Below are 22,289 nucleotides of genomic sequence, written 5' to 3' on the forward strand. Positions count from 1 at the left end.
CCTCAGTTTTTCACCGCTCTTGAGGATTGAGATGACTCCACGATGAGAGAAGTGAGCTCTTTTGATCCCTTCCATTAGTTTTAGTATAATAGCTCTAGTTTTGATGCATTTTTTGACACTAGGTGAACCCTAGTTCACCTTTTAGTTTGAACTTTTGTAACTACATTTTTTTAGAATGGATGTGTGCATCAATGGATGGACATATGGATGTCTGGATATAGGTGAAGCCACATCTTGCAGTATTGATATGTTTGGTATTGATATATTCAGAATGGATATACATATGCACATTTGGTATTGCTATATTTAGAATGAATTCATATGTATATATGCATATATTTAGAAAGATGAATGTGTGGAGGCGTATATTTAGAATGATGAATGAATGTTGATGAAATAGTACTAATGAATGAATGCGATGCATATATATCGAAGTTGGTTTTGATGTTTTATTCAATTTGGACCATATTATTCAGTTCGTTGTCGAAAAATTAACTTGAATTGGCAATTGTTTTTGGAGGATCCTTGATCAGAACATTGGCACTCGGTACACTATGCTCGAATTTGCCTTTGACAATGGTCATCACGCATACTAGATCAAGAATGGAGTGGTAATAAGCGGTGCTCATGATCAAATTCTTGAAGGAAAAAAATTGGCGCATCGCCAACTTGTCAAGTTCCCCTGTGATGTGTTCGGTGGCGCCAGAATCTACGTACCAATTTGTGTCTATCCCGTAGGAGTTGGTAATGAGGTTGGCGTTCTTCTTTTCTTCATGGTTCTTCTCATAGCGGTGCCAGCAAACCCTTGTGCCGCCGACGTGATACTTGTAGCATATTTGGCACTTGGGATAGTCCCCCTCATGCTGTTGCTGATGTGGTGGTTGTCGCTGGCGTTGCTGATAGCCGCCGCCTCCACCATCACGAGTAGGAGAAGGAGAGGCACGATCACCACGGCCACGCCCTCTGTTCCCACGCCTGTGACCTCCTCTAGCCCGAGACTGCGCGCGCCCTCTGTACACGACATTTGCAGATGAGCGAAAACCGAATGGTCCGTCACCCAACATCTCCATCCTCTGGTAGAACGCAGAAATCTGCGAGAAAAAAAATCATCAACGGTGATGGAGTTCTTGATGGCGCCGACTGCTGCAATGATGGGATCGTAAACCCGATCGAGCCCAATGAGGATGTAGTCAAACATCTCGCCATCGGTCACTGGACGATCAGCCGCTGCAAGCTCATCTCCAAGACTCTTCATCTTGGCGATGAAGGAGTTGCTTGACATGTTGCCCTTTTTGGTGTTGGGGATGGCTATCCTCAGATTTGTTATCGGAGATTGAGACTGTGCAGCGAATAGTGTGGTATGAGCAGCCCATAGATCATAGGTACCTTCCTTACCGATGACTTGCGCAAGGATCTCCTGGGTGAGTGAGTTCAACAGGTAGCTTAGAACCTGTTGGTCCTTCACCAGCCATGGGCCATACGGAGGGTTGGGCTCTATACCTGTGGTTTTGTCCGCCTTCGTGACCTCCATCGTTTTCGGCGGTGCGGCATCACTGCTGTCATGGAGAGCGGTCACTTGCGCGCCTCGCGGTGCCGACACCACATGTTCTTTCCAGAGGAGGCAGTTCCCCCTCGTGAGCTTCTCTATTGGTGGAGCGCTGAGGTTGAGGGCGACAATGCTTGAGCTCGTAGCCATGGCGAAGATAGGGTTTTGGGTTTCTGTGTTTGCTAGATGATAGGGAAGAGGCTAGCTCTGTATACCATATAAAATCGGAAAAACTAACGCCCACACGTGTGGGCATTTGCACATCGCCCACACGCCTCCATCACCATTCATTTTACCACGTATGAACAGATGACATCAGCAGAAATCTTTTTGGTTTTCGGTTTAAAAATGTTTTATCTCCTAATTAAAAAGGCGAATTAAAAATCCGTTTTCACCATTAAATCCGTCTCGACGAGATCTTCAAAACTAGACCCCATGTTGATATGTTTCGACGAATTTTTTTTTCCCAAAAGTTGCCATGATGTTTACATATTGTAGTTGCCATAGTGCTTAAACTAAAGTTGCCATGTGACAATTTTAGTTTGTAGATCATGGCAAATTTAGTTTTTCGATGATGGCAATTTCAGTACTTTGACCATGAAAATATTTTTTTGCATGAACCATGGCAATTTTAAGTGCATGTATCATGGCAATTTTAATTTATGGTGCATGGCAAGTCTAGTTTCTTAATTCCCCGTTTTATAATATGTCAAAATTTACTTTTAAATGTAGAAGAAAATAACTGAAACATATCATGGCAACTTCAGTATAAACATCATGGCAATTCATGTGTAATAGACACGGCAACTTTTAACCCAAAAAAATCGTCGAAATATATTGATACGAGATCTAGTTTCGAAGATCTCATCACGAGGGATTTAATGGTGAAAACGGATCTTCAATCGGATTTTTCATTTAAGAGATAAAACATTTTAAAAATAGAAAATCCAAAAAAAATTGGACGTTGATAAGTGCCACACGTGTGGGCGTTAGGGGGTCTGCCCACACATTTTATGTGGTGTATAAGAGGAACAGCCCACACACCTATGTGTGGGCAAAACAAGTAATGCCCACACACCTCTTTTTTCCCCTCCCGATCCCTCTCACACGTGTGTGTGGGCGAAAAAGATAACGCCCACACGCCCCGTACGTCAGGCCTCGTACCTCGTGGTCCCGCACGCCCCGCGTGACAGTCACCGCGCGTCCCGCAGTTGCCATGGTCCAGACCCTCGTCCATGTTCGTTTAACTGTAGTTGCCATGTCGCTGAACTTCGGTTGCCATGTCGGACAACTACAGTTGCCATGGTTGCTCAACTGCAGTTGCCATGTATGGTTTGGTCTACTGCAGTTGCCATGATCTCAAAACTTTAGGAGTTGCCACCCACTAACACTAGGCAGTTGCCGTGTAGCACTACAAAAAGGCATGGCAAAAAAACATGTTCGGGTAAAAGAGAGAGTTAGCGTGTGCCCACAAGCACGCTAGGGCAGTTGCCAAGTAAAGAGAAAGAGTTGTCATCTGCTTACGTGCACGCTAGGGCAGTTGTCATATACCATGCAAAAACACATGGCAACTCGGATAAAAGAAAGTTGCCATCTGCTTACAAGCAAAGCTAGGGCAGTTGCCATGTACCATGCAGAAACACATGGCAACTGCCAGCTTTGGGTGTGGGCAAGGAGATGGGCGTGTGGGCGAAGTGATAAACGCCCACACACCAGCCCCCTCTGCGTGCGTGAAAACTGGTGTGTGGGCGAATTGCTAAACACCCACACACCAGCCCCCCGTGTGGTAAAAAGGACGTGTGGGTGACCGGATGAATGCCCTCACACCAGCTTAGTCCTACGTGGCACACAAAAACTGCTAGAACGCGCCAAGATTCGTGCAGAATTGGTTGGAGCAGGATCCATGCGTGTGGGTGAGTTGCCCACACACCAGACGCCCACACGTGTGGGCGTTAGTGTTTTCGAAAATTTCCACATGCATGCGGTGACATGGCGTAGTCTGTGTGCTATAAGGCGTGTGGGCGGGTTTGGCTCCCACGACATGTGTGGGCGTTAGCGTTGTCCTATAAAATTGGTTGAGAAGCGTTCCTACTCTCCTTGAGGAGCGCCGCGTGCATTTATTTATCGAGGGCAATCAACCTTGTCGTAGCATACAAGAAGAGCGATCACCTGGATCTGTTCTGGTTTGTTACAGAGAGATGGAGATAGATACATGATGGAAGAGATAGAGATAGTTAAAATCACATGTATTGCATAACTCAAACTCTAGGAGCATCTATAGTGGCGATGGGCAAATCCGACACCTCAAACGCCGGCGGACGCGCCTGGACAGTGAGCGATCACGCCTCAAAAGATGCATTCCATATCCTGATACCTCAAATTAGAAACCTCAAATCCATATTATTACATGCAACACAACGATCTTCGAGCGGAGTTTCGTTTTTCTCCGCCGTGGCCATGTCCGGCGGCCGGCTGCACGCCTCAGATTGTTGGTCTGGTCACCGGCAAGGTAGAGTAGGGCATGGGACACGAACTGGCTCAAGGGACTCAAGGTGCCGCCATCTCCCATGCCCTACTCTTCCTCGTTGGAGCCCGGTACCCGTTGGGTGCCGGTGGACGTCAAATCGACGATGGATCCGTCCTGTGAAGAGCCGGTGACATCCACCACGACGATGTTGCGGTGCCTGGACTAGTGCATCGTACGGGGCGCCGGAGAATGCAACTCCGCCTCGCCGACGTTCACTGCCGCGAGCGCTGTCGCCGCGCACGCTGCCGTGCATGGCGGACATGTCGCGCCATGTTTGCGTCAAACGACACTCACGGTGCGTCCATGGCCTCGGCGCACCAACGGAGGGGTTGTGCGCCCGCCATCGCGTTCGGACGCCAAACGGACTGCACCGCCTCCGTTGAGGCAGCGACGGCTGCCCTAGTGCCAGATCCATGCACCATTTGGGCGGACGGAAGGAGTCTGAGAGCTGAAGTGGATGGGCCTCCACCCGGGAGCGGCGGAGCACAAGCCGGACGAACATCTCCTTTTCGTGGCCGTGTGGGATGAACTCGAGGTCGATGGATCTGGAGATGAAGGTTCGGATCAGCTGTCTGGCATGCCGAAGACTGCCGGACGGCGCTGAGGACGAGCTTGGGTAGCGGAGAGGAGTGGAGTGAAGTGGTTAGGGTTTGGTCCGGCAGGCGAATGGGAAGAAATATATGTGAGATCGGATAGGCCAACGTAGGCCGTGCGCGCCCGCGTGCCGTTATATCCACCTTATATTTGTGCTAAATATGAAGATGCCGGTCAACCTAGGCGTTTGCGGCCCGTTTGAGACGTTCATTTGGGTCAAAATTTTACGACCAAACAGTGACGGGCAGTCCGCCCAAACCTACGAGACAGGTTTAGATGCTCTAGCAAGGAGGCCCACCGCCGCGGACGCGCTCCGGCGCCGCTGGTTCACGGACGCCGAGTCGCGTGATGTTGAACAGCCTCGCAACGCATGCGGCGGTCGCTTCACGGCGCGCGTCGGTGGTGTTGCTGACGCGATCGTTGTATAGAAAATTCTAGATTCGGTATGATTCGTTGTTCTTTCAATTAGTTGATGGAGATTCTCTGTACTGGAGTGACGGAGTTGTATCGTTTTGGTGGCGGCTTTGGTGGCTCCTGTCCTCTGCGTTGTTGTACTGTCGTCTTCAGTTCCGTTAAGGCTGGTGGGATAGCTGGTGAAGTGGCACGAGTTCCTCGAGGGTCCTGCTGGTTAGCTCATCCTTTTTCCTTCTTATTTAGTATGTTGTCCATGCAAGCAATCGCAAAGGCATCTTGTGTACTATAAACAAACAAAGCAATAGTGGCAAAGCTCCCATGAACGAATCTTCACGTCCGTAGAAACTGTCATGGTTACTTCAAATCTGTCCGGATTTGATTAGGAATAAATTTCAGGAGCCGCAAGCATACACACGGTGATAGCACACCCAGACTAGTAGTTACACCAGAACACCACGCGCGCACACAGGCACGTGCCCGCAAGAATACATTGTGGGAAACCTAGGACGCGTCAGGCTCGGGGACGGTCCTACGAGAGTGTCCAGAGACGTCGGCCGTCGGTGCGGCCATCGGGACACCGGCCACGTCTCCCGCCGCGGCTCAAGTTGGTCCCGGTGCAGTGCTGGAAAATGAACTAGGACTAAGCGCCAAATCCGTCCTGTGTGGCGACCGTGCCTCACCGTGTGGTGGCAGCGAGCCACCGGCAAATCCACGCGCGACTTCCACGAGCCCGGGCACGACGCCTCGTGGCCTCGCCGACCCCGTCCCGACGCGCGACCCAGCTGGTCCCCGCAATCGCATGATGAGGCCCGTCGTGGTTTCGCCGCTCTCCACTCCACGTGATGTCGTTGCCACACGCCACCCCAGCGAGCTCCTCCGTGCGCGGCGGCTGCAGCCACCCTCATGGGCTGACATCTACAGCCGCGACCTGCAAATCCGGGGCCTTAAACATCAGTGGACGTGTCCACGGGTCCGGAGACACATTGATCGGACACTTCTCAAATTTTGTCGTCCGCATTTGTGTATCTCATATTCGGTCCCTCGTATCTATACTAACATGTAATGTAGATAAAAACCGTAGATCATGATACAAACATAGAATTGGACAGTAAAATGCACATTCCGATCATAGACGGCCCCTCATATTTCGCTTCTGGCATCCACATATCTCAAATCCAGACTCTCAAATCCATGCACGTCGATCGTAAAAGTCAATGTCGCACTTAAATAACAAATATTGGTACCAAGCATAGACAGTGTTTATATAAGATTTATTTTAAGTGCACAACTCAAATATTGGTTTTATTGTGGGTCCATATGTGCGCTCCACAAGATCATTGAGTAGCTGTGTGTGCACCTGATGACCTCAAAGATTCTGATGCATCTGCAGAAAGTTCATAAGCTGAGTTGTATCTTGATCTTTCAGGATTTCAACTTGTTCTCCAGGTGCTTCAAAATCATTGGTTTGGACTACACCATCATCCTCATCCTTTACAATCATATCGTGCAAAATAACACAACATGTCATCAACTGGCACAAAGTTTCAGATTCCCACATCATTGTAGCGCTACACACAATTTCCCAACAAGTTTGAAGCACACCAAATGCCCTCTCCACATCCTTTCTAGCCGCTTCCTGCATTGTTGCAAAGTGGCTCTGTTTATTGCCATGTGTGGTTCGGATATGGTCTTCACAAATGCCGCCCACTGAGAATAGATACCATTGGCAAGATAGTATCCCATGTTGTAGTCTCGAACATTGACGGTGTAGTTGCACGGTGGTGATTCCCCATTGCAAAGCCTCATGAACACCGGAGATTGTTGAAGCACATTGATGTCGTTGTGAGAAACCGACATTTCAAGGAAAGCATGCCAAATCCATAAGTCATGTGATGCCACCACTTCTAGTATGATGGTGGCCTCTCTGGTGTGACCATGATACATTGCCCGCAAACCTTTGGGGCAATTTTTCATTGCTAATGCATGCAATCAATTGATCCGAGCATCCTGGAAACCCCTTGCCTCTCCAATAGCCAACAACTTCTCTGTGTTCTGCACATTTGGTTCTCTAAGATACTCAGGTCCAAACACCTTCACCACGACGCGGGCAAACTTGACCGTAGTCTTCAGACACGTGCTCTCCCACATCCTGCCCATCTCACCAACGGCATTTGCAGTAGTACCAAGTGCAAGCATCCTCAGAGTAGCCGTGCACTTCTGTTTGACAGAGAAAGAGAGTTGTCCGCAACAATCCTTTGTGAGCTTGAAGTAGTCGTCGTGTGCCTCCAGTCCCTCCATAATGCGCAAAAACAATGGTTTCCACATGCGAAAATGGCGAGAAAACCATGGATCATCCGGGAAAGTAGGATTGGGAGCAAAGTAGTCCCTGTGCAGTAGCTTTGCTCCGGACACCCTATCCCGATTGATCACTCTTCTCCCTTTGATTGAGCCCTTAAAGTTGAGAAATATGCTTCATTTCCCGGTCCATTTTCTCTTGCATGCTCATGAGCATGATCATGTTCACTTGTTCGTCTAAATATGATGAATCGAAGAAATCATCTTGAATCATTTGATCGAGCTTCATCGGTCCATACTCCTTGTCCAACGAAGCATCGGAATCCATCTTTTTCCCTAATAAAATCACAAAAAATCCGATCAGCCAATGCGTCGAACACATCAAATGCAAGGCGGAGCCAGAGAGTTGCCAGACGTACCGTGGTTCGTGACCTAGGAAAACCTTGGTTAGGGAAATCCAAGAGTATTGTTGCATGAAATTAGAAAATTAGAAAAGAGGAACCGACGGCTCGCCGGGCGGCGGATCTCTTAGCACGCCCCATATCTATTCTGGTACCCCATTCAGAGTTCTTTTTAGGGGTTCGTATCCCCATTCAGATGAAAACTGGGCCGTGTGCAAGCTAAGGAGGCCCTATTGGTTTCAGAATAAATAAATAAGGAGGCCCTATTGGTTTCAGAATAAATAAATAAGGAGGCCTACTGAAAGCCAACCGCGGCACCCCACGGCGTGAGGCAAGCAGGCTCGGAAGCTCAGTTGGCTAAAAAAAAAAGGCTCGGAAGCTCAGTGTCCAGCTCGACTCCGGCCTAGCGTCTCGCCGGCGCCCGGCCCCCCTGCCTGTCCATGCCGCCGGAGAAATCGCCGCAGTCCCCAGGTACGCCGTCCGCAGGCCCCGCCCCCCGCCCCCGCTAGCTTTGAATAGAGTTTTGGGCGGATCCTTCCCGTGCTGGTCTCCAGCAGCTAGGTTTCTTTCGACCGGGATGATGCAGCATGAGATCGGAAAATTCCACACGCTCAGTACAAAATTCGGGGTTTACATGATTAATTCTAGCCTTTCGGATTGCTATCTCCGCTTGCACCCAAACGTTTATATGGCGATTTAGCCAGGTCTCCGGGTCTAGTTGGATCTCCTCAAGAAAATGTCAGGTTGTGGTGCAGTGGATTTAGTCTGACCATCATGTGAAATGGTTACTCACCGGTTCGATAATTTTGCGGAGAGCTGTTGTCAGGCATTAGCTTGTCTATCTATAGTTCACTCAGTTGAAGATTTGTGTCGAAGTTGGTCATCTGTAAGTTTGCAACAGAATTTTGCGGATTATCTACTGACAATCATGATATGGATCATATGCTTCTTCTTGCCTTATTCATTTCATTGCAAAGACATAAATTTATACTTTATGACACTTGATCTGAATTTATGGATTACAGTGGCTTGTGCACAAAGAGTTCTAATTTCGAACAAACTCGGGGAGAAGCTTGTTGGTTTATTACATGAAGCATGCTCGAAGGAACTTGTGATCCTTTGTCATGGATTCAGAGCTACAAAGGCAAGTCTGTACCATCCATATGTCCATTTATCCAAGAACCTTCACTATTTTTGTTCACAATCTTTGTATGGCCATCTTAATCTGTAATGGCTTCCAGGACGACAGTATCTTGGTCGACCTTGCCGCTGCACTAGCAAGTGCAGGAGTTAATGCTTTTCGGTTTGATTTTGCTGGAAATGGGTAAGCTGCTTGTAATGACATTGTAGTGGTCAGGGCATAGTATCATAGCACTCATCATGCAGACTTTCACTTTTGGTGTTGAATTAATATGTTTCTGAATTAGGAATAAGATATTTTCATGCACTTTAGCTGTAGCAACAGCCACAATTTCCCCCATTATTATTTGTTATTAATAACACAATGTTCTTTGAGTACTTCCTTGCTGACTGCCACATTCAATTTGCCTACTGTTGTTGAATTAGGTGCTTGTTATCTCTCTCGCAGGGAAAGTGAGGGTCTATTCCAATATGGGAACTACCGAAAAGAGGCAGATGACTTGCGCTCTGTAGTATCTTATTTCTCAGAACAGAAGTATGACATAATTGCCCTTGTTGGGCATAGCAAAGGTAGATAATCTTTGGTCATTTTTATTTATTGAAGGGATTGCATCCTGATTTCATTAATGAAAGCATAGAAGTTCATTGCAAAGTTTACTGCAAGGGAAAATAACATTGTTATGCAGCTCATCAGATAGCCCATTCCCAACTTTCCTTCTACAGAAGGAAAATTATAGATCCTTAATATCCATCAGAGCCCCAGACCGGAGATTGTCCTGGTTTTTTATTACTGAGAAACTTTTTCTGCAGTAAGCCCTGCCACACACCATACTCATGTTCCAGCTTCCAAAGCCAATTAACCAGCAGTCCAATGTACATTAATTACAATTTAAGAACACACAGCCCTCCCATATCCTTTGATAAACAAATAGTTTTCCAGTTTACCAAATGATGTTTCCTGGACCCAAGATCTTCCTGCCATAAAAGCCTCTTCATAAAGTAGCTCAACTCTTTTTCCACTCCCTTAGGAAAATTATAGAAGGACGTCATATAAATTGGAATAGTCCTGTGTGCACATATCGCACACAAGCGCTAGCTGCATTAGAATGCATAGTCGACATAAATAGGTGGTAGGAACTCATAATTGGTGTACTGCTTTCTGTGTTTGCTGCCTCCTGGAAGGACCTCTACAATGTATTCATGTATAACTGAATGTGATCACAGAATATTTACATGTGCCATGCATTATATCCTGATCTCCTTGCTTTGTCGTGTAGATGTACCTGCCTCCTATGCTATACATGTATGTTACTTTATACAGTATACTTCCATATTTCACCGCTTCTGTTTCTTGCTTTTAGGAGGAAATGCTGTGCTTTTATATGCTTCCATGTACCATGATGTTACCGTCATTGTGAATATTTCTGGCCGCTTTGCTTTAGAGGAAGGTATCGAAGGGCGGCTGGGGAAGAATTTCCTGCAGAGGATAAAGAAAGATGGATACATAGACGTCAGAAATAAAAAAGGTGTAAGTTTGCTACATTTGACATGTCATTATTTTGTTGAGTACTAAAAATTAAGCCTCACATCGTATTTATTTTGATAAAATACTACAGATCTGAAGCCTAGCACATGTTTATGAATCAAACAAAATTTTCCCGAGTTTCCAAGTAAAATAGTCGTGTGCTGATTCTGGTAGTGTATATCACAAGCTTTTTCAGTTTATCTGGTGAAACTAGTTGACAAGATCTGGTTATGACATGTGGTATGGGATGACTTAGAATACATGAGAATCCATTGAATTGTTCCCATAGTCAGTTATTTGTAAGCTTCATCATCCTTATGTCAACCATAGGCGGCATAATTATTTTGTTTCTCTGCTTATATCCATAAGACTGAACCTGCAAATATTGTAACTGAAAGATTTATTTTGAAAATGACAACCCCAGTGTTATGCTTACTTACCTTATTGCAATATTATCGTTGCTATGCCTTTGTGCAGGCAAGTTTGAGTACCGGGTGACAGAAGAAAGTCTGCGAGATCGTCTGAGCACTGATACCCTGCTTTCGAGCCGCTCCATAAGCAAAGACTGCAGGTTCTAAGCTGCTCTCTTGCACCTGAACCAACTCACATGAACAACCCAATCACTGAGAAAAATATGTACCGATCTGCAGGGTTCTCACGGTTCACGGCTCTGAAGATGAAACGGTCCCAGCGAGAGACGCCCTGATGTTTGCCGCGCACATACCAAACCATGACTTGCACATAGTCGTGAGAGCCAACCATCGGTACACAGGCCACGAGCAAGAGCTGACATCACTTGCACTGGATTTCATCAAGCCCCGTCCTCGAAAATCATCGTCCTTGCGTCCGAAACTGTGATCGTCTGACCATTGTGGAGCTTGATTGATGCACCATTTACTTGTTACATTACCGGATGGCCAAATGCCTGGATAGTCGTTGTGCTGTGCTGCAGAAACGTCACTAATTTCAGTAAAGATTTCTTCGTCTTACATCTTCTGAAAGCAGAAGCTCGAACTAGTTATCATTCCTAAAAATAGGAAATGCGCGCGTCCGTGTTATTTGGAGGAGTTTGTGCTGGAGTCAGCTTGCAAACCGTGGTCTAGTTGAGCCCGCTTGGGTCGGTCAGGTTTTTGTCAAGTTACAGGCAAGTCTCGCCTCGTCAAACTCTTCTGAACTAAGGGCGTGACTAGACGGAAGGTGACTGAATTTATTTGAAGACCAAAATCGAGCCTGCGCCTCCATCGCGGAGTTGGCCTTTGAGCCGTCGATGCCACGAGACTTGAGCCTGACGTCCGCGTGCGTCACGTACGGTCGTGCACAGACGCTTCGCCGCCCGTCGCCCGCCGTGCCTCCCCAAATTGAAGCCACAAAATGAAAAAAAAAACACCTGCTCTCCCTCCGGTTCCTCTCCTCCGGGGACCGGGCATACCAATACCATTCGCGATTTTCTTTTCAATCGCCGCCGCCGTCCGGGACAGCTGCGGCGAGGAGGAGCCCGCCACACTCATCAAACCGCGCCGACAACGGGCTTCAGCACTTGATCCTCCCAGCCTACCTCGTCTCGGGCCACGCCATGCGAGTGAAAACCGAATCAATCAGCACCACGAGGAGAAGAGAAGGGTGGAACTTGCCTGCGATGGCTCTGACCTCAGAGGACGGTGGAACCACCCCACCAGGGAAGCGTCGTCGTCGCGTCATCTCGTCGCCTCCGCCTCGCCGTCGCACGCGCACCCCGCACGCGGATGAATCACTACTTCTAGCATATATAATAGAGACAACATGCTCTGCTTTTAGAAAAATGCATGGTTGAGAAGGCCGTGGTGCTGCCGCGGATCGATGACATGTCACAAGTTGATTGGTGGGCATTCCCTAGGGCGGTTAATGACACGACGATGATGATTCTCAAAAACCACCATCGCTATCTCTTCTTCAAGTCAGTTACGCTTATTATCACCGCCATCCGAAAAAAAGTCGGTTCCCGGCCTGGTCGGTGGGGCCGAGGACCCCCTGCATTGGTTCCATCCCTGGCCACTTTGGTTGGTCCATGACGCGTTATACAAAGACTCCGGAAGACTTGATGAACAAGCCAAAAATACCGGGGTTGTGGAGGAGTCTACCTCTACCGACGTAGCCGACTAGGGTTTGTAACCCTAGGGTGATGTTGTCTGGCCATCCTCACTGTCTAGGCACCGCCCCTTCACACCTCCTGATCTCTTACAGTGTCTTCCTCTGTAGTTTTGTACCATCCAAGCCAACGACCATCATGCGCCCGCCTCTAGAGATGCCTTCGTCGTAGGTCCTACCCTTATCTTCGCTCGACATTGAGGGTGATAAAGATATAACCCAAAAAATCATTTGCGCCAAGCTGCACAATGGTGTATGGCTGACTTTACAGAGGTCAGAGGGAGCCCCAAAAAAATTCTTGCATTTTTATGTTGAATGTTCATTAGGGTTTCTTGGCATTTTTCATCACGCCAAGATCTAAAAATATCAATTTTGTTTGAGCTTTGAGATGGCTAAACATGACGGGAGGAGACGTTCCCGTCGAGGACGAGGTGCCTACGGTGACTTTGTAAATTTCAAGATAATATACCGGCTCAGTTTTTCGGAGGTGCTCATAGGGGTAGGAGGTGCGTTTATAGGGGTGAGTGTATGCGCGTTTATATGAACGCTTACGTCTATACTATGTTAGAAAAAAGGAAAAGGAAAAGGAAAGGTTGCTTCATCGGCCGTGGCATTATGGGCCATGGAGTATGTGTTTGGCTGGGAAAGAAAAACAATATTATTATTATTATTATTATTATTATTATTATTATTATTATTATTACAACGGGCGTCACGAGAAAGGAAAGAAGAAAAAGCAGAGAGCACAGAGCAGAGCTGGTTCCCCTTGTGTTTGTGTGCTCTGGTGGATCCGCACCCAAACCCACCTGAACTCACGTGGGTCGGTCGGTCCGTCGGAGCCACGCAGGCGGCGGGAAGATTTGTTTTTTCTTCCCCCCACAAGTCATGAATCTTCCCCCGTCCCGGTAGAGCAGCCTTGTCGGCGGCGGAGGGAGACGTGCGGGAGAGGAGCATCAGCGGCGAGCACTAATTGGTGGTCAGCTCAGGGGAGGATGACTGCGTCGGGTGGTGCCCGAAGCAGAGGAGTGGCGGCGGCGAGCGAGGTATTTGTGCCACGCGCGAGCGAGGAATCGAGACTCGAGAGGGGTGCTGCCGGAATCGACGACCCCGCACCTCGCGACCGGACGGGCAGGGAGGAGACGAGAGGTCGATTGAGGTCAGGTTCTCTTGCCGCAGAGATACAAGGAAAAAGGTGGCTTGGCGCCGGTGCCAGCTGTGCCTCTGAGCGCGCGAGGGTCCGGCGCTCCTGCCCGTGCACGCAACGCATGGTGCAGCGGCCCACGGCATGGTCGCCGCCGATTAATTCTGCCGTCGCGGGCTTGGAGGAATCGAATCGAATCCAGTGGCGGTGGCAGGGCTGGGAAAAAGATGCGTCCCCCCATTCATTTTATATATTACCTACTGTAGTACTTATTTGGCAAATCGCAATGGATGGATGGATTGGAGTGAGAGAGAGATTTGTGATGACGACGCAGCGGCGAGGACGGAGGGATGGCGAGTCCCGGCGAGCAGAGAGCAAAGGGAGCGTGCGGCAACGTTGGGGTGGGGGCTCCGGGTGGCGATCGAAATTGAGAAAAGGAGGCGGCTTTTCGTTGGGTGTGAAATGGATGGAGACGTGGCCCCTGCCGCCGGCGCCGGCGAGCTGCACCTCCGACCCCGAGTACGCATGGCGGGCGGCGGTGAGCGGAGATGCGTGCGCGGAGGAGAGAGTCGATACCAGTCGAAAAAAGTGGAACTGTTTGTATGTTGCTGCGAGAGAGTCGACAGGTACGGTGTTGTTGCCCTTTCTTCCTTGATTTTTACTACTTCCTCCATTCCAAAATAAATGACTCAACTTTGTACTAAAACGAAGGGAGTAGGTGGGTGCTCTGCGTAGAGTACACGCGTGCACGCATGCATGTACTCTTGTTTGAAAGAGAAAAACCGAGTGGAGCGATCAACGTTGCTTCTCCTTGGTTGCTTTGCTTGGGGACTTTAGTCTAGTCAAGTGACCGGAGACGACGGGGCAGACAAGACGCGTGCCTGCGTACCGTCAATACCACTGCAACCTTGCTATACGTACCGATCAATTCCCGTCCAACATGTACGATTAGAGACAAAATATAGATCATTCAGTTTGTGGACCATAGCATTTGCAGTCTAGTCGTATAGCTATCCTCGACGAAAATTAATCTTACGCAGAGCTGTTTCGATACCACTGGGCTGGCTACTCGTTTCGTGTGTTTGTAAGTTAATGGCAAGTTGTAATGGCTACTCAAGGCCACAAGCTACCCACCAGTAATGCGGTGCGGCGTGTCAGATGAGGCCGAGAGTCGCTCCGTCCTTTCAAGCTTTTTCAGTTCGCCTTTCTCACTGTGTATGCGTGCGTGCCCTTGGCATGTGTGTGGAATGGACCGATGGGTGTGGGACGTGCACGGATGCCTGAAAAAACACGGCCAGTTCCTGCACGCACACCGTCATGGGATGGTATGGCGTATGGTACCGGCGTGCCTAACACGCCTGACCAGTCAATCAACCGTCTTGGCATGCATGTGCTCATTTCATCTTTTCATTATGCACACGGATGCTTCATAATATTTTTTCCATCAATCAACAAACAAGTCTACTCGGTCCGTCAATGCATGCATGTGCTCTCTCTTATTTGAAAGATAGTATCGCCCGTGCTCTTTTTACTTCTCCATTATTCATACGGGTGCTTCATAAAAAAATTCCATCAGTCAACAAGCAAGTTTATTCGGTCAGTCAATACATGCATGTGCTCTCTCTGTAAACAAAACAAAAAATATCTCATTTAAAAGATAGTATCATCCGTGCGTACATATGCTCCATAGGTTTTTCCCATCAACCGATCAATCCGCTCGGTCAGTCAATGCATCAAGATTAAGCAACTCTCTTGACTTCTTTTTGGTAATTTTAGTGCATATTGCATTCTGATAAATCATTTGACAAAAAATGATGTATCGTATTACTTATGGTCAATTCTACGCACACAATAGATCTTGTCAAATATGATGATCAAAGCTTCGGTGGATCCATGTGGATCCAGTCTTCGTTCGTCGGCGTTTGTGTGTCTACAGGTTGGATCCTTTCTATCTACTTTTCTCTTCAATGGCGGAGGTTGTTGTTCTAGTCCGCTGGACCTATAGGTAGCACGACGACTTGCCGGTTGTCTACTACAGCAAGGTTTGCCTGGCGCCGATGAGGAAGGGGCGATGACAACGACGCGCCTCCGGCTCGCTCTAGTGCTAATAGTCGTCGCTAGGTGGTCTACAAACTTGGGTCTAATTTTTACTTTTAGTGTTCTTTGTACAACCGTGACAGTTGATGATTAGATCGGAAGTTTTTCCCTAAAAAAATGATGATCAAAAGCATTGTTCACGAAATCGGTAACTGGTAGCTACTCGATCGGCTTGAGAGTAGTGATTAATCAGTGAATCGGCCTATTAACTGGATTAATCGGCCGACCATTAATCGGTAGATTCAATAGGAATTGCCAACATATTTCTAGTTTTTTTATGTGTTATGCCATACTCTAATGCTTTCAGCTATGTAATAAACCAAAATATGCTACTGTTTGGTCGACCCCTAGCTATTGTGGAGCGAGAGGGGGATGGGAGGGATTGCAGGGAAAATTCATGGGCTATGTTTGCCCACAAATTAATGGGTCAGCAGCGATTAATTGACCTAACAACCAATTAATTGGTCTAACGTGCCAATTAATCAGCCTGACAGGTTAACACAACGAATAGGTGCTATTCGATTCGGTCACCCGTCCTACGAGTAGGGATTAACTGGCCCGTTAACTGATTAATCGGACGAATTCTTGAACAGTGATCAAAAGTGTATATTATACAATGAAGACAAGTGGCTGCAGTGGGATAGTTATGTGCAAAATTCATCAGTTCAAGTTCAACTTCAAACACACACTGACTGGCTGACACACACATATATACACGGCTTCATGCAGGTGTCCATGTTTAGCACGCACATTTTCTTTTTTGCGAGACGATGCACTCTGTCGTGCTGTACTATAGTCTGCATAATTCGATGGTCAAAATGCAACCCCGGTGACTATTCAGAAGAGAAGAGAGCACGGTCAGAGAAATACTGCTACTTGCTGGTCGTTGGTGGTTTTCCGTTTTCGGCAGGAGACGCGCTTGCAAGTTGTTGCTGGTTTCCGTCTTCGGCAAGCAGCGATGGCTACTTAAGGCCACAGGTGCCGGTGCAAACTTTCTCCTTCAAGCAAATGGGTGGTTCCAGCTGCTTCCTCTGCCTGGGGGCAAGGAAGGAAGTCCCACCGCCTCCCCGGGCCGATCCCCACAGCAGCAGCAGCGTCGCCGCCACCGCGGCACGGACCTTGGCCTTCGACGAGCTCGCGGCGGCGACCAGGAACTTCAGAGACGACTTCCGCATCGTTCGGACTTCTTTCGCATGTATTGGCTACCAAACCCTAGTTTTGCTCATAGTACTCATGATTCGATCGCTTGAGTTTGTGTTAATTAATTAATCCCAGGATCGATCTTGTGCTCATCAGATCGGTCTCCGGGCCAAGCACTGCTAGACTGGAACACAAGGATGAACATAGCTGCCGGCGTGGCCAAGGGTTTAGAGTATCTCCACGACAAAGGTGTGGTGTACCACATATTCATGAGCAGCTCGGACGTCTTGCTCGGAGAAGGCAACCACCCAAAGTTGTCCCAATATGGACTGGCAGACCTTGGTCGGCTAGTTGCGGATGATGATGAGAAATTGTGTATTGATTTCACCAGAACCGCTGCAATTGCCCCCGAGACAAGATTTAAAGGGAAGGCGACCATGGAGTCGAACGTGTACAACTTTGGCGGCGTGCTGCTGGAGTTAATCACAGGGAGGAGGCCCGTCGACCCCACCCGGGCCATCGCCGAGGATTGCAACCTTGTCATATGGGTAAGTTAACTATAGCCAGGCTCGTGGTTCACATGTATATATTTGCTGCTTCTTGTTAATTTGGCCGTGAATGATGTGAAACTTGCTGTTGGATCAGGCCACACAATTGATGGACAGGGGCCAGTTCCGCCGGATGGCAGATCCAGCACTGCAGGCCCGGTATCCGTCCATGGATTTGCAAGAGGCACTGGAAGTTGCTTCCATGTGCATCCACGAAGAGCCGGCCATGAAATCCCCCATCGGTGCCGTCGTCGCAGCTCTGTCTCGCCTTGCCGCCTACGACAATCATCCACCTGAATCTTCACACCATGCGGCGCTTCGTTAACCTACGGAGAAACGACGTACGTCGACGTCATCTCCGGACGCATCGATCATATCAATCAAGTTATATTACTTGTTTGTTGTGATTGTGACTCTGTTGCTTGTTGACGAATAACAAGTGCCTGACCTGCATAGTATTAGGCTGTTCATCACAATCCTAGGTAAAAACATGCACAGGTTGATTGGCCGGTGTTAATGGATTTATCTTGGTTCTAGAGGTGGAAATGTGTGTACTGCATAAGCAAGATCGGAAAGTTTCAGCTGAACCGATCCACACAGTGTGGAAGGCACAATTAGTAGTCTTTCTTTTCTTTCTTTTTTTGCGGGGTACAATTAGTACTCTTTCTTTTTATCATAATGTGGTACTCTCTCCATTTCTTTTTAGTCTGCATATTAAATTTAGTCAAAGTCAATTTTTGTAAAGTTTGACTAAGTTTATATTAAAATATATCAAACTAATTTTATTAGATGCATTATGAAATTAATTTTCATATTGTTTAATTTTAGTATTGTAGATGTTGATATATTTTAATATAAATTTGGTCAAATTTTACTAGTTTGATTTTAAATAAATCTTATATGTGAAGTAAAAAGAAACGGAGAAAGTATAAAGTTGGCCAAAGTCTATGCGCACTACGGCGTGAAAGGCACAGCTAATTAGTACTCTTTCACTTATCTAACATGGTCTTTATAAATTTGGTCAAAATCTATGTGCACTATATTGTGAAAGTGAGCTAGTAGCATACACATAGTACAAATGCAATGGCCCGCAAATATTTGGGAGGACCTGCATGCACGCATGCGTGGTTGAAAGTCGAGAGAAAGGCCGAGTGAGGCGATCAATGTTGCTTCACTTTCGTTGCTTGGGGCTTTAGTGAAGTGACCGGAGACCACGAAGCAGAGAAGACGCGTGACGTACTGCCAATAGCACTGGACTTGCTACCTATTTCGTTTGTTTGTAAGTTGGTGATTTTTGCTTTCGGTGAGCTGTGTTGGCTACTTAGAGCATCTATAGCCGGAATTGGCAAATCTGGCCATCTATACGCATCCGGAAGCGTCTGCGGATAGTGCCTGCCGGCTTTTCATATGGGTTTCCGCACATTAATATACCTCAAGGCTCAAATCCATGTAATGCATATACGTCGATCGTACAATACAAATTGTTCGAATTCAACAGTTCTAAACAAAGTAAAGCAAATCATTGTTAAAATAATCTGGAAATGCCAAAATGAAGTAAATGTCTGACCGCGACGGATGCCTCGCTTGCTGGCCGGATCATTGGCTGGACGCCGTCCATGCCGCCTGCTTCGAGGCCATCCTTGCCTTCTGTTGCGCCTGCATCCGGGCTGCATGCTCCGCCTGCATCCTTGTCGCATTCTCCGATGTTGCCGCTGTCGCCCTCGCCGCCTCGTACTCCCTATGCTCACTGATCTCCTTCTTCTTATCCGCAAGCCACTTATTTGTATACTCATCCAAGAGAGTTTCGTCCGCCAGCATGATCTTCGCATCCTTCGCATCCCGTGCGAGTTGCAACCTCTCCTTCTCAAGCTTAATCTCTCCAAATGTCTTGCCTTCTCGAGCTCTCATTTGATCAGATCTTCTCCCACTAGTAGAAAACAGGGCTTTGGTTCGGCCAGAAAAGAGCATTAATCCCGGTTGCATTACGAACCGGGACTAATGTGAGCATTAGTCCCGGTTCGAGCGGCTAGGGCACCGTACAGGCATTAGTCCCGGTTGACTAAAGGGTGCGATGCCCATTAGTACCGGTTCGTGGCACCAACCGCTACTAAAGGTTAGACCTTTAGTCCCGGTTCGAGCCACCAACCCGTACTAATGGGGTTTGAGGCATTAGTACCGGTTCGTGGCACAAACCGGTACAAAAGGTCTCATTTCCAAACTCTACCCCCCCCCCCCGGTGGATCGCCTTTTCAGTTTTGTAAAAAGCAAAAGAAAATGATAAAAACTTCAAAAATTAAAATCCTTCCAGATGTAGTTATGTTACTACATGTACTAGTTAGGAAAATTTAAAAACTTAAATTTGGACATGTTTTGCAAAAAGTGTAGGGAAAATGTAAAACGGCTATAACTTTTGCATACGATGTCAGAAAAAACGTATAATATAACAAATGTTCAGCACGAAAATCCGCATCCGATTTTGACAGCATACGGCCTGTTTGCAAATTTTTAGAATCCTCAAATTCTAAAAGGAAAAAAAGTTATGCTCAAATTTCAGTTTTTTTTGTTAAATCTGGTCAAACTACTTATTCAAGAAGTATTAGTGTTACTAAATAATTATTCAAGAATATTAGTGTTACTAAATAATTATTTCAGTTTTTTGGAATTTTGGTCAAATCTGGTCAAATCTGGTCAAATTGTGGTCAAACAATGGTCAAACTAATTATTCAAGAAATATTAGTGTTACGAAATAATTAGTTTAGTTTTTTTTGAATTTTGGTCAAATCTGGTCAAACTATGGTCAAACTGTGGTCAAACTATGATCAAACTACTTATTCAAGAAATATTAGTGTTACTAAATAATAATTGTTTTTTAGAACAATAGTTTCGAACTCAAACAGTGAAATGTGTGACTTCATGCTCAAGCTAAATTCCTGAGTGTTAATAGGATTGACATCTTACTATTGTCAGGAAAACAACAAGTGCAGACTTGGAAACGAGGGAGAATAAAACACGGAAGTTAAGCGTGCTCAGACTGGAGTAGTGAGAGGATGGGTGACCGTCTGGGAAGTTAGATGATTTGGAATGATGGGGGTTGATTAGAGATTAGAGGTTAAATTGAGCAGTGACGAGGGGTGATTAGAGATTAGAGGTTAAAATAATTCAGAAATTTGAAAATAAAAAAAATCATAAAATTTCCTTTAGTACCGGTTCGTGTTACCAACCGGACTAAAGATGGACCTCCAGGCAGCGGCCACGTGGAGGGCCTTTAGTCCCGGTTCATACCCTCTCAATTTTCAGCTTCTTCTCCGCCCTTTTCCGGTCCCAATCATCATGGTTTGCAAGCATTCACCATGTATGAAATGAACTAGCGGTCTATGCAAAACATTGAACATGCAATATGCAAACTTGATCGGGCAGGAGCAAGAAAAACATGCTGACTCTTGTTTTGTCATTCCGTTGAACAGGTCGTGGCCAGCCCAAGTGCCGCCGGTGCCCGTGCTCATCCGTGCCTGAACGAGCTGCGGCGAGTGACATACGTCAACCGTCGGCATCCGCATGGGCAGAAATATCTCCGGAATGCCCCAACCGGCCGTCGGATCCTCCTCTGTCCCAACGTGGTCCGACAGCGCAATCCGTGTCGGCGGACGGATGGATGGGGTACGGTGTTCGGGGCACGACGGGAGGGACAGTTGCTCCTCCATGTTCGCATCTTCCTGCAACGCCGCCGCCGCTTCCCTCTTTCGTTGTCGGTGTCGCCGCATCCTCCGAGCAACGTTCTCCGCCTTGCACGACGGAGCCGAGGACGGGATGCCGACGGGTGAGGCGGACGCGGTCTCCGTCCCGGCGACCGGGGTCCGGCTTGATGACACCGAGGGCGGCGGATGGCGACGGCTCGAATGAAGGAAATGTAGGAGCGAGGCGGGAGGTGGAGGAGGGGTTTGGTGCAATTTACGGTGGGGTAGGAATGTCGAGTCCGACGTGGCGGATGTGCCTGGGCTACCCCATATTCGTCCCACATTTGAGATGAATATGAGGGGTGCCGGTCAGCCCGGGCGTTTGAGGCCCATTTAGGGCGCCCATCTGGGTCAAATTTTCATGACCGGTTAGTGACCGGGCCGTTCATCCGAACGTTTGAGACGGGTTTGAGACGCCCGATGTAGACGTAGTTTTTCTCAATTTTGACAAGTCCACCGCAGTGTTTGGCTGCTATTGTTTTGCTGCAGCTTTTTTACTGATAACTTTACTACATGGCCAAATCAATCAGCAGTGCTAACTTTACTGTGATTTTTTACTGATGAGTATTTGTTGCCCACCCATCAGAATACTGTGGTTTTAGAATACTTTGGTTTGCCCAAAACTATACTGCCAAACTAAGCCTAATGTGGTGTGTCAGCCGAGAATCACTCCATCCTTTCAAACTTTCTCAGTTCAAAAACAAGTCTGCGGTGCCTTGATCACTGTGTGCTCTTCGTGTATGTGTGTGTTAAACCTAAATGGACCGATGCACGGATATCGGAAAAAAAGCACGGCCGATCGATCCTACCCATACACCGTCCTGGGGATGAGATGGTACCCGCATGCCCAACACGCCATGCATGTGCTCTTTTTATCTTTTTATTATATGCATGCATATGCTTCATAATCTTTTTCCATTAATTAATCAATCAATAGAAAAGTTTGTTTGATCAGTCAATGCATACATGTGCTCTTTTTATAACAAAAAATATCTCATTTGAAAGGTAGTATCAGCAGGGCGTTCATATGCTTCATAGATTTCACATCATTCAATCAATCCGC

The 22,289-nt window shown here is 47.3% G+C and overlaps 2 protein-coding genes across 3 annotated transcripts; both read left to right on the plus strand.

The window, feature by feature from the left end:
- The first annotated feature begins 7,963 nt into the window (after positions 1 to 7,963).
- On the plus strand, positions 7,964 to 11,438 carry LOC123182806 (uncharacterized). 2 transcript variants are annotated; one of them, XM_044595475.1, is made up of 7 exons: positions 7,964 to 8,248; positions 8,803 to 8,921; positions 9,019 to 9,101; positions 9,366 to 9,487; positions 10,279 to 10,443; positions 10,920 to 11,013; positions 11,093 to 11,438. In XM_044595475.1, the coding sequence occupies exons 1-7, from the start codon at positions 8,218 to 8,220 to the stop codon at positions 11,298 to 11,300; spliced, it is 822 nt and encodes a 273-aa protein (XP_044451410.1). In that variant the 5' UTR covers positions 7,964 to 8,217; the 3' UTR covers positions 11,301 to 11,438. The 2 variants fall into 2 exon arrangements, with proteins under 2 accessions (XP_044451410.1, XP_044451411.1); XM_044595476.1 differs by having other exon boundaries at positions 8,059 to 8,248; positions 10,360 to 10,443.
- Positions 11,439 to 16,812: 5,374 nt separating this feature from the next.
- On the plus strand, positions 16,813 to 18,272 carry LOC123160401 (receptor-like cytoplasmic kinase 185). Its single transcript, XM_044578226.1, has 3 exons — positions 16,813 to 16,999; positions 17,101 to 17,492; positions 17,590 to 18,272. Exons 1-3 carry the CDS (start codon positions 16,813 to 16,815, stop codon positions 17,815 to 17,817), a joined length of 807 nt encoding a protein of 268 aa, XP_044434161.1. The 3' UTR covers positions 17,818 to 18,272.
- The last annotated feature ends 4,017 nt before the right edge of the window (positions 18,273 to 22,289 follow it).

This window comes from Triticum aestivum, chromosome 1D, assembly GCF_018294505.1.
Source record: "Triticum aestivum cultivar Chinese Spring chromosome 1D, IWGSC CS RefSeq v2.1, whole genome shotgun sequence".
NCBI lineage: Eukaryota > Viridiplantae > Streptophyta > Magnoliopsida > Poales > Poaceae > Triticum > Triticum aestivum.

Excerpts from the sequence above, each read along its gene's own strand:
- LOC123160401 (XM_044578226.1), top strand. The coding sequence starts at position 16,813 with ATGGGTGGTTCCAGCTGCTTCCTCTGCCTGGGGGCAAGGAAGGAAGTC. Across the intron at positions 17,000-17,100 it reads CGTTCGGACTTCTTTCGCAT|ATCGGTCTCCGGGCCAAGCA; the intron begins GTATTGGCTACC and ends TGTGCTCATCAG. Across the intron at positions 17,493-17,589 it reads ATTGCAACCTTGTCATATGG|GCCACACAATTGATGGACAG; the intron begins GTAAGTTAACTA and ends CTGTTGGATCAG.
- LOC123182806 (XM_044595475.1), top strand. The coding sequence starts at position 8,218 with ATGCCGCCGGAGAAATCGCCGCAGTCCCCAG. Across the intron at positions 8,922-9,018 it reads ATGGATTCAGAGCTACAAAG|GACGACAGTATCTTGGTCGA; the intron begins GCAAGTCTGTAC and ends AATGGCTTCCAG. Across the intron at positions 9,488-10,278 it reads CCTTGTTGGGCATAGCAAAG|GAGGAAATGCTGTGCTTTTA; the intron begins GTAGATAATCTT and ends TCTTGCTTTTAG.